The sequence below is a fragment of the Fopius arisanus genome, unplaced genomic scaffold (genome assembly GCF_000806365.1).
Source record: "Fopius arisanus strain USDA-PBARC FA_bdor unplaced genomic scaffold, ASM80636v1 scaffold00185, whole genome shotgun sequence".
Taxonomy (NCBI): Eukaryota; Metazoa; Arthropoda; class Insecta; order Hymenoptera; family Braconidae; genus Fopius; species Fopius arisanus.
In genome coordinates, this window is record NW_011887924.1 from 1 (window position 1) to 12,545 (window position 12,545).

The window sequence follows — 12,545 nt, forward strand, 5'->3', positions numbered from 1 at the left end:
GAATCTCCTTGAGAGATATTAATTTCTAATTATCTGCAAGTGATCTATCCCTAATATCGAACCCAACCGCTCGGGTCTATAACAAATGAGAAAATGACAAAAATGAAAATATCATAAGTACCAAAAATATTATTTAACCAGTTTCTCAATTACAATTGTTAATATTCGGAATCTACTGAAATATAGATGTTTTTTCATTCTCAAAAAAGGATTTTTTGCACAAATCTTTGAGCAAAAATTTTTTAGATGGTTTAAAAAATGGTTTCAAAAGTGTCGCGGAAACTTAATTTCAGGTGACGACAAAAAAGCATCTGAAATGAACAGAATTTTTATTGTCTCAGAAAAAGGTATTTTATCTCTACCGCTGCATTTAGGATCGCAATCAGGTATTTTGTTGGTTTCAGATAGTAAATTATGTGAACGTAAATCAGGAGGTCGAATGGTTACGGCCGCTTACAGTTTTCAAAATCCAGTTCCAATTTTTCAATTTACAACTTACTAGGTCAGAGCTAGTAATTTACAAGTTTATGATATACAGTTGCGAAGTTACAATTTTGTTTTGTGAATTCATTATTTACAGAATTGGGAACCTACCATATTATGTTTTAAATCCCGTATTTTAAAATTAATGCTTTCGGCGCGTATAATCAAACTATCCTGAATTGTAAAGAGTTAACTTGAATGATAATATGCATTTTCCACATTTATATATTTTTATAGAATTCTAGTGACTTTAGTGAAGATTCCTGGGAAAAGTCATATACGTGCCATAAAATATATTTTTTTTAATCCACTCCAGAAGAAAGTAGAGGGGATTGAGATGGAGGTGGTAGTTGGGTGTTGCCTGATTGAAGTCAGTCCGCTGCTGGAATCTAGTGAAATCATATATAACATTTCTGCTTCATAAGCCCATAATTAGGAAAGATGGTCATTATCATCCTGTCCTTTCTACTTTTAACAAGGGCATTTGCTCAAAAAAATACAGGTAAGCAATGTTTGATGGAAATGTCGAGACAAACAAAGTGGCAATGTTGAATATTTGAATAGTATATGTAAAGTATCCAGCTGAAACATATTTTTCTCAGTTAACCTAATCAGTTAATTTTAATGTGTGCAAACCGTTTTTTTAACTCAATGTTTCATCGACATTATTTTGCCATTATAAGTAGGAAACATATTGGTAATCATAGTGGACAAAAAATGAATGTGCCTTCCATTAAAAATGACAAAAAATGGATGTTTTCGTTCTCATGGCTGTGATATTTTGAAAAATCTATGACCCAGGCGAGAAATATCAATATTGATAATTCATTAGAGAGTGTTCCAAGATCGGGGTACCAAGGTTTGGTACGTCAGGAATAATTCAAGCCTGATCCTTTTGCTCTATTAAGCATTGCAATAAGTCTTGTCAATTATTCCCCTGGCCTTATTGCAAGCCTGAAACAATTATGTTACATCTACACCTGACAAGTCAACACTGTAGTATGACTTGTTGGATTTATCTTTGGTCCACCGAGAGTGTAACGAAATTTATTCTATTGTCATACACATTGTTCATCGAAGGCTGGAATAAATATATTACTCAGTGGAACTTTGGCGGGTTTTTGAATTTTCACCAGTATGGAAATTTGACTTTCAAACAGTGACCAATGAAATTTTGTTAAAAGTAAATTTAATAATAAAATGTATTAAGAGAGTGAAATGAATGATCAATTCGTACAAGCCTCAGTTTATGGATATTCCACATCCATATATGGCAAAAATTCATAATTTTATTTTTTTGGCAAATTATCGATAGAATTGATGTTTATAGACTCTAAATTAACTCGGTTGTTCATTAAAAAATACCAATCGATGTGTAAAGATGCCTTGAACCACAAATCGAAATGTTTAAACATGATTCAAACCGGCAGACACCTAAATTGATTTGAAACCATCGTTGTTTATGGGGTAAAAGCAATGAAAATCAACGTCATGAATTCATCTGATTCAACTGAACAGAAAAAAGGATCAGCATATAGAGGGAATATTGTTCTACCAATTTCTGCCACAAAACCGTGGTCTAGAATAAATAATTGAAATGAACAAAAACTCCTGAAGTTTTTTAATCACCAGAATTACTTGAGGCCTTACGGTCCGCCCCTTTTTTTCACGCAGCTCAATCGAATAAGCGCCTAAGCTTAAATATGCTGACCGTGCTGTCGTCAATATTTATATGATTATTTTCTCATCCCAATTTTCCGTTAACAGGATTTAACAGGATAACAGGAAATTTGTATTTGACAACTGTGAGCTTCGCGCTCGTGATTTTTATACCTGAAAAACTTGACTCCTTCATTTGTTTGCAACGAACCTATCGGGAAATACTCGATAATTTTGAAGCTCTCGTGGTATTACAACTGATAATCTTTTGATTACATATCTTATAATCACTTCAATTATTTGTCGGGATGGTTAAATTGATTGACGAAATAGAAAAATTCAAACGCCACAAAAAATGTTTTAAAAAACGACGCCAACTCGATGTTAATTTGAACGGTCTCTAGGGATGAAACATCGGACAATAATTGCATCGGTGAAATCACACAGAAAGCGAACTTCTGATAGTAGAATCTCGTTCTAAAGGAAACTATGGAAATACTTAAAGAAAGCGAAGTTTATGCTGACAGTACCAGCTAGGTAAATTGTCCACATGGAAGTCTTTTATTGTTAATAAAGATTGTCATTTCTGTTATAAGATAGTGCTTCATGGCTGCGGTGCTGTGCCTCGTGTCCGCGGAACTCTGCCTATGGCCGTTATAATAAAAATAAGAGTGCATCACATGCCCAAAGAAAATTTCCGACGAATATGATTGCTGCAAAACTCATATTCACTGGAAAAGTTTTCTTATATCTACCCGGATAGAAATATTAAAATCTTGTCAAGATTTTTTAAAGATTTCGGAGAGACAAATTGAGAAGACCTTGCGTAAATCTGCAATGTGACGCCCTTGTAGATAATTCTAAAGTTGTCCAAAGACTTTTCTCTTTTGTCAAGATCTTTCGTAAGTTTTTGGATAATTTTTTGTTCAAAGTCTTCGAGAGATTAAAATGTGTCTTGTGAAGACTCTTTAGTCTGAAAAATATTTCGTTGTTTATTGAAGATATAATTATATTTCGAAGATTTTTTTGTCTACTGAGGATATCTTTGTATTTCGGTGATTATTTTGTCTTCAAAAGATGACTGTATGTATTGAAAATTTTTTTGTCTTTCAAAAACATTTTTGTCTTTAGAAGATATTTTTGTCTTTAACGATACCTTTATCTTTGGACAACTTTTACAAAATTTTTGGAAATATATTTTTTTTGCGGATATAATTGTGGATACAATTGAATTAATTGGGTCGATAAAATTATGGAAATAATAACGAGATCATTATGAATTCAATTAGGGAAGAGTTGGACAATATTATTTGTCTAACTGTTCCAATTTGTGTATTTGACACAGGGTTATTTTATTTTGTTTTTCAATACTCACGGAATCACTTCAGCAAGGATTTGATTTAGCTTTATTTCCGTCCTAGTATTAATCAAATCAAATGCATCAAATAGTTGATGTAACCTGTGGTGAATATGTATGAAATGAGGGTCAGGTGAATCCCAAGAATCAGACGAATTCGAAGGGTCAAATAAATCTTAATGGTTACGTGATTTCAAAGAGCTGGATGAGTTCGAGGGCTCAGACGAGTGCAAAGAGTCAGCTGAATCAGATGACCGCGAAAGGTCATATGAGTCAGTCGAGACCTAAGGGTCAACTGGGTCAGCCGAGTGAGAAGGGTCAGTCGAGGGCGAATGCACAGATGGGTCAGTTGAGTCTGAATGATTAGAAAAGTGAGCCGAGTCAGAAGGGTCAGATGGATCAATTAAGTCTGAAAGGGTAGATGGATCAGCCAAGTCAGTAGGGTTAGTCGAGTCCGAATGGACAGATGAGTCAGTGCGAAGAGTGCGAAGGGTCAAATAATTGCGAAAAGCCAGATTGGTCAGCCGAGTCCTAAGAGTCAAAGAACTGCTAATAGTCAGATCGATCCGATAAGTCTGAATGGTCGAGTAACTGAGAAATGTCAGATGGGCCGACATTTCCGAAGGGTCAATCGAGTCCGAAGGGTCAAATAACAGTGAAAAATCGGTTAGGTCCGATGAGTCTGAAAAATCAGATGTATCAGTCGAGTACGAATGATTAGATGGGTTTGATGAATCTGCAGGGTCAAATAACTGCGAACGGTCAGATGGGTCAAATGAGTCCGAAGGGTTGAATAACTGCGAGAGGTCAGGTGGATCAGACGTTTCCAAAACGTCAAATGGGTCGATCGATTCTGAAGGGTCGAATAACTGCGAAAGCTGCGAAAAATCATATTGGTCCGACGAGTCCGAAAGGTCAGATGGGTCAGTCGAGTACGAATGGTCAGATGGGTTTGATGAATGTGTAGGGTCAAATAATTGCGAACGGTTAAATGGAGCAATTGAGCCCGAAGGGTCAGACGAGTTCGAAGGCTCAAATAACTGCGAAAGGTTGGATGGATCCGACGAGTCCGTAACTTCAGATGGGTCAGTCGAGTCTAAAGAGTCAGATGGGTCAGCGAGTCCGAACTGACTGATGGGTCGGTTGAGTCCGAAGGGTCTGACAAGTCCGAAAGGTCGAATAATTGCGAATGGTCAGATGGATATGACGAGTTCGAAGGGTCGAATAACTGCGAGCGATCAAATTGATGCGACGAGTCCGAAGGGTCGAATAACTGCGTAAGGTTAGATGGCTCACATTAGTCCGAACGGTCAGTCAAGTCTGAGTGGACAGATGAGTCAGTTGGGTCCGAAGTTTCGGACAAGTCTGAAAGGTCAAATAACTACGAAATGTCAGATGAATCCGACAAGTCCGAAGGGTCAGATGGGTCAGACGGGTCCGAAGAGGAATAAGACTTGTTAACTCGTATGAAGGAGAAATATTTTAATGAACTTTAATACTCACTCATTGAAAATGCACAAAAAAGAACATTACAGAATGTTGGAACGCAACGAAAAACTATTACTCAATGAATTGCTCGAAATCCTTTGCAGTCCATTTTAAATACGCTGAGAGTACGTTGCTTCTTCACTTGGAGTGCCTCAAAGCTTCCATTTCTTCCTGTGTCCATAGTTTTCATCAGAATCAGAGTCTCTTTTCAAGTGCCTATGATTATTTCCATGTCTAGATTTCTTGCTCTTCTTAATTTTTGCTTCCGAAAGGAAGCTTTGTAATCGTTCAATTTTGACTTTTTCTAATTTTCATTGGAAATGATGCAGAATCGTCTGAAACGTAAAAATACGATATTTGAGGACCATGTCTGTATGTCCCTCCCTCTTTCACCGAGTTTGGGAAATTAAATTTTAGAAAATGAGAGAACAGAAAAAATTCCAAAAAATATGATATTTTGTCAAATGATAGATCCTACTTGGTCGTAGAATCCGCTCGATCAGTCCAATAGTTCCCAAGAAATAGCCTTTTCTTTTTCAAACGTTTTTTGTAAATACTTGCAAAGCTAGTCCGCCGATTGAACTATTTTTTCTTTTAAAATGGTTGCCTCGATGGCCTCTATCTAGATCAATCCAAACCAATATAGCCGTCGGTATAAAGTTTTCGAGATATTTCCGCATTTCTGTTTTTTTCCAAAACACCGTTGTACGCGCTCTAGCCTCCGCAAAAATGGGCATATCAACTTGAAATTTTGAGAACATTTTCGTCCTTCGATAGGGACGGTTCCGATTACATTGGGGCTCTATCGGCGTAGTAGTTCTGGAGATATTCAATTTTTTTTGTCAATCAATGAGGTCTCATATCTCGAAAATGAGTGGGCCAATTTGACTCATTTTTGCTTCGGAATGGAAGCATTGTAATCGATGTATGTCTCGATTTTGCTTGGAAACGATGTAAAATGGTTTGAAACGTAAAAATACGAAGTTTGATCACCCCGTGTGTATGTGCGGATGTCCATCTGGTGGTCATGTTTTTGAAAATGGTAGAATTAACCGGCTCAAAAAATTCAGAACAAGTCGTGAGTTCGTCAAATCATAGGCATTAATGACGACTGTGTGCCAAATTCCAGCCCAATCGATCCAGCCGTTTTTGAGAAATTCTCATTCATTTGTAGTTGTAATTTCTGGAATATCTCAAAAACTATTCAACCGATATGATTCTTTTCCCTCTCAAGATATTTCCCTTGATGTCAGAGCAATAACCTATAAGACCTATAAGAAGCAATGAAAATATATATACCGGTTAGTTCAAATTTTTCAAGATATTTAAATTTTTCTATTTTTTGCCAAAAATGCATGTTAGCACTTTGACCTGCGCAAAAATGGATAGATCAACTTGAAATTCGACATACAGTTTTGCCTTTATACTGGAATGTATGGTATTGAAAATGAGCTCAATGGGATTATTCGTTTAGGAGATATTGAAGTTTGTATCTAAATCTAATTTCTTGAATATGTCAAAACGATCTAACCGATTTAATTTCTATTTCTCTCAAAATATTCGTCTTGATGTGGGCTATAACAAGCATTCAAAATATATATACCGCTTGCTTGAAATAAAAACCTGAGAGATTACAGGTATTACATTCGGAAGCCAACCATCAATTAAATTGATGGCAAAATAAAATTTAAAACAATAAATAAAAAACATGTGAAGTAACAATCATATTTCTTCTACCGTTAGGAATGGCCGACTGCTTGTTTTATTCTTTTCCCTCTCCTTCCTTTTCTTGCTCTTATGGCGGATCTTTTCTTTGCGTTGCCTCTCTCTATTGTGACTGTGGCCAGTGCTGGAATATGAGCCCTTGTGATAGCTTTTCTGCTCTTCCTCAGCTCGTTCATAGTCAGGATGGTTCTCTTCGCTTCGGTTTCGTCTACTTCTCTTGCAATTGAGTTGTTTCTGCTCTTATTCGCTGCTATTTGAATTGCCATTGCCCTCAATTTTTGGTTTCTTCGCTGAGCCCTTTATTTCTTCTTCATCGATTTTTTCAGGGACTGCTCCAAAATTTTAAAAACGAATGTTTATGAATGTCTATGAATGTCTTGATTAAGACGAGTCGCATATTATCTTACAAACGATATCGCAGTCAAATCGAATACTCGACTCAAATCCGAAGGGGTAAGAAGTCCATTGTGAATCGAAAAATTATCCAGCAATATGGTCAGGATCAACGTACTTGTCGCAGTTTTTCCTGATGACCTAGCCTATTTGGATACACGATCTTTCCTTTTTTCGTTAAAAACCGCCCGTGAAACTTGACCTGAGTAGTGTTGACCCTTATGGCATTGCTGACTGAGAAGTTTCCCGTCAAAATCTTTCATCCCTATACATCAACTATGAAACTACGACAGTTTGTGTCTCGAACATTGTTGAATTGTAAAAAATTCTCTAGAGCGATGGTCTGCTCGTCAAGATTCTCAAACTCATAGAACTTTTCATGATAACCAGATGGAACTTTCAGTTGAATTTTTCGCTTTGATGATTCCCCTAGAATTTCCAGACTGAACGACAGTTGGTGTAATAGAGGAAAGTACTCGGTTGTCGCTAGTTCTAAAGAGAAAGTGGTGAGTTTCGAAAAAACCGCGCCAAGTACGTTGATCCTCAACATATTGCTGAATAATTTTTTGATTCACAATGGACTTTTTACCTCATTCGATTTGAGTCGAGTATTCGATTTGCCTGCGATGTCCTTTGTAGGATATTATGGGACTCGTCTTAGTCAAGACATTCATAGAGAAGAACTCAAAACGATTTATGGACTCCTATCATCACCAGCTTTCTTCACTGGTAAATTCAATGAGATTGGCATCTTTTTTTATTTGTATATATTTTTTTTAATTTCCATAATCGTGGCTTCGAATTTTAAGTAATTGTTGTTTTGAGTTTTTTTCCAATTTTTTTTTCAAATGAACAACGTCAAAATATGTGCTTGGCACATTTTTTTACAAAAACATTTTTTGTTTTTGTTTTTGGAGGGATTTCAAGGATTTTTTCAAAATGGGCAAGAGATTATACACTTCAACTACCCAAGCTACTATCGAATGAGAGAGTCTTACTATTACATAGATTTGCTCCGTTCTAAAAATGAAACATATACATCCTTAGAATTTCTGGGCCATCGCATTTTGGCAATGTTTGTATCGTTTTATTTTATCTATTCGGTTTTCTTATCCCTAAGCAGACTAATATAGTGGTAATTTTTTCTTATTTTGCCATGTAACACGGCGTTATGGACAGAATATAAATTATCACAAATATTAACTGTAGTTGTTGGAGCTGCCTCAAGTTTCCAACTGCTGATTTTTTGTTTAACATCCTTTTTATTGAACGAAAAATGTTCAATTTTAAAAATTCCTGGATCCTGCTCGTTATCAAGACAGAATTTATCATCAACGAATTGTATAAGTGCACTTACACTTAAAACTCCAGAGCGTTCTATGTATTTTTTCAATAATTAATTTATTACTGTGTGCTCGTCGTCAGGTGTGAGGAATAGTAGTTGACGTATTACGAGGGACCGAAATATGCATTGAAATACCTCATTCGCATAACTGGAACCACTGGAAGAATTGCATAGCCCACAGATAGACATAGAAACTTATAGAAAAACTTATAGAAACTTATATGGACTTGTTTATTTTCAACATTCGTCTCATCATTTGAACCAATTTCAAAAGCCCAGTGAGTGTCTCATACAATCGGCCAATATTTATCGGGCAGAGGAATTCGTTTCATGTCAGATCTGTATTTTGCCCTGAATCTATTTTATTCTTCAATTGCCGTAATGGAAGCTTTTACCGGAGATGCATTGAAATTGATCAAATGGACGCCTCCCAAAGTAGTTACTCTTGAAAGAACGACGTGCGTTTGGCCAGAAGAAAATATGGTTTATCCCACATCCATAACAGCATTGTGTAAACTCAAGCCTTGACTCTTATGAATTGTAATTCCATAACTCAAAAAGATGGGGAACTGGCGTCTCGATATGTAAGCTCCACTCATGATTTCGAATTTTACGTCGATACGTCCAATTTCGAATTCTTTCCCGGATTCTAGGCGAATGGTTAGAGAATTTATATATTGTACTGCCTTATTAATGGATTTAGAAACTGCTGTTACAACTCTAATAGTTCCATTAACCAAACCAATAGTAACATCAATGTTCCGTCTCAACATAATCCTCGAACCAACTTTAATGGTGATGGTTTTTGCTAATCCAGCAGATGAACTATCGTCTTTTTCTTCCCTATGTATCATTTTCATGGTTTTTTTCTTAAGTCGGTGATCACGACAATCTACTGAGTCTTCAGCGATAAGGACTATTTCCTCTGCAGAAATTTCATTCAACATTATAGCATTTAAGCATTCACATTGCTTACGCGTTGCAATTAAATATACCGTATCCGGCGGTTAACTTTTTATATATTGACATTGAAGATGTACTCGATTTGCAGTTTTCAATGAGCCAATGTCAAACTGCCTTGATTCTAATATTTTGATGTTTTCAGCAGTGATAGAAGATCTCCATATGCTCGATCTTTCTGCTGACGCATATTAATCGTCAACCCATCATCACTGAATAAATCCGCCCAAATATTAGCACTAGACATCGATTCTAATCTCTTTTCCACCTCCGTTGATGATAATTTTACATACGGTTGATCTGGACAAACAGGAGGTAGCTGTAACAAATCTCCGAAAATAAGAATATGTTTTCTGCCAAACCAACCATCAGTGTGCTCAAAAGTATCGAATATCTCTATAAGTCTCTGATTGATATACAACAACGTAGTATTAGAAACCATTGATATTTCATCAATTATTATCAGTTCTACATCACGCAGCTCTACCCTCATAACTTTAAATAAGTTATCAGATAACTGCACATATTTCGGTGTGTCATTATGTTCTATGGGGAGCTCGAAGTATCTATGAATAGTCAATCCATTGATATTGAACGCTGCGATACCCGTGGGGGCTGTTACTGAGTTTTTCGATTCAATACTCTACTAATCCAAGTCCGAATCACTTCAATTAGGAAACTTTGCCACGTTCCACCTTCCCCACTAATATAGAGACGTAATATTTCATCTTTGGTAGTCAGTATGCGTTTTACTTCTTCAAATATTCTCTTTTGATCCCCATTCATTTGTGAAACCATGACCTCTAAATCCTCACTTTTGTGACTTTTTCATCAATATCTTTGAATTCCTTCATAATCATTTTGCTTTCTGTCGGATCATATCCGACCTTCGTTTGAGGTGATTGTGTAGTCTCCTCATTAGATTTCTCAACTTCCTCTCGAATTCGTTCTGCAATGTAATCCAATCCTCGTTGGAAGGTTTCCCCCTCTTCGAGATATTCACATGCTTCGACAAGATACTCTTCTTCAGTTTCAAAAGCTTCTGTGTTTTACAGATGGCATTCTTTCAACTCACCTGTATCTCTCCAGGGTTTGAAGAGTAGTAGCAAGGTGAAAAAGTAGATAATCTGGTTGGGTACTAGTATTACATCTCCAATGATTAATCAAATATCCTCTATTATGTTTTTTCAAGAATAGAAAGGAGCTGAGAGCATAGTACTCAACCCCTTCAATTTTAGGTTCTTTTCTGACAATATCATACCATTTGCAAAATTCATATAGGCTCAAGGATTCAAGAACATCTGGTCGATTCGGATAATGATCATCTATCATTGACAGGCAGAAAATATCTGTTGATTCGTTTTCTAATTTTTCTATTTCATCATGTTTTTTCACTTTTGGATTTCGAACCATTCTTATATCTAACCCCTTAATGGTCGTGTTAGAATCAGTTTCATACAGAGAATTTCTTCATAGTGTATCAGCAGCTTCGAGGGCTCCGAGTGCTCGATTTTGTAGGGCACGCATTCCTATATTCCACTACTTTTGTCTCATAGTCTTTATTGAAGTTGCGATAATGAGGCATTTTACCTGCTCGAGTACTAATTTATGTAGATTTAAATTATTATTGTTTTCTTAATTTTACGGGTAAGAACCCTGGGTCATTAACCAATCGACAGTTTGACAGCACACAGAACACTGGTAAATTCACCGTTAACTCAAGAATCACAATTCAACTACAACTTCGATATTGGAATTCGCATCACTCTTAGCATAATCCAGGGACCACTACCAGGAAGTGGTGATGCTTCGGTCCCCGAAGACCACCTAACATCCCAAACAACCTATCCGGATTATGCAGTTTCGAAGAATGGACCTGCAATTACCTCATCTGCCTCCTTAGGATAATTTTAAATTTATCATATTGAGAATTGAGAATTGTTGTTCTTCTCATAAATTTAAATATCTCATTCCGAGCATACCAAAGCTGGCCTTACGTATTTTTCGGATAATCCCATCCCGATCTCATATATGGGAGACCACCCAACCCCCCGATCGCAGCATGACCCGGCTGTCTGGAGTGACTGAAATCCCCCCAATTAAATTTAATCGAAACAGCGTTAGTTCTAAGCCGCAATTAGCACGCGCACAACGAACTGTTTTTAATTACACGTCCATTGATCTCAACTTTTTTTGAAAAATCATGCGAACTCCTCGATTGTTATACTAGGATTTTTCGTATTATCATAAGATTATTATTCTTAAGTTAATTTAGAATTATCAGGGTCACAGTAGTTCCCGAGAATATTTAAGAAGTTATTAACTCGATCGTGCATTGGAGAGTAGGTGAACAAAGACTTACTAATTCATGATCCGACCCCCCTTCTTCCTTCTCCATATTTCGGCACTAGTCGTCGGAACTCCCTCCACGCTCGCTCGACCCCTTAGATGTGAGCTCCATTGGTCTAATTCACATGCTGGAATCTGTGGTTGACCCTAACATGCTGGTATTCATTGCGACGTAATTTTCGAAGGTTCACGGAACCCTTCGTCCATCAGCCCGCCCTCTGGCACCAAATCACCCCAAAAATAAAATCAGAAAATTTAGTCAGGCGCCAGGTCATTAGAAACGGAATGACGTAAACAAAATCCTTCTCCACTCTCAGCTTCAATAACTCCTGTAGCTCGTTCCGTAGAGATTTTAATAATCGGAAGCTGAAAGGGGATGCAACTGGGATTCTCAGCAAAAAAAAAATAAATAAAATAAGAATTGTCGGGGAGAACACTATTTAATTAAAAAAAATCAGTCTCGATACATAAAAAAAAATTATAAAATAAAATCCCCTCAAATCGACCACGGGTTACGGAACATTTAAATTGATCGGTCAAGTCAAATCGTCTGATTAAGTTTATACAGCTTTTCTGAAGTCTAGAAATTTTCAAAATAAATAAATCAATAAATAATTAAATAGTCACAGAAGTCAGAATTAATTAAAATATCAAACAACTGAGTCACGAGACTCGAGTTGTTATTATCAACAAAACTAAAGAAAAATTAACGGACATAACTGAGTTACAAAACTCAATTGTTAGCAGTCGAAGAAGTCAAAAGTTTTATCAGAAATACTTTACAAG

At 36.5% G+C, this 12,545-nt stretch overlaps 1 protein-coding gene across 2 annotated transcripts in view; it reads left to right on the top strand.

The window, feature by feature from the left end:
* Positions 1-866: 866 nt before the first annotated feature.
* LOC105272474 (serine protease snake) overlaps positions 867-12,545 on the top strand; it is a 137,087-nt gene continuing 125,408 nt past the window's right edge. For both annotated transcript variants that reach the window (XM_011314624.1, XM_011314625.1), the window contains exon 1: positions 867-985. In XM_011314624.1, coding sequence (XP_011312926.1) covers positions 925-985 — 61 coding nt within the window. In that variant the 5' untranslated portion in view covers positions 867-924. The remainder of the gene's footprint in view (positions 986-12,545) is intronic.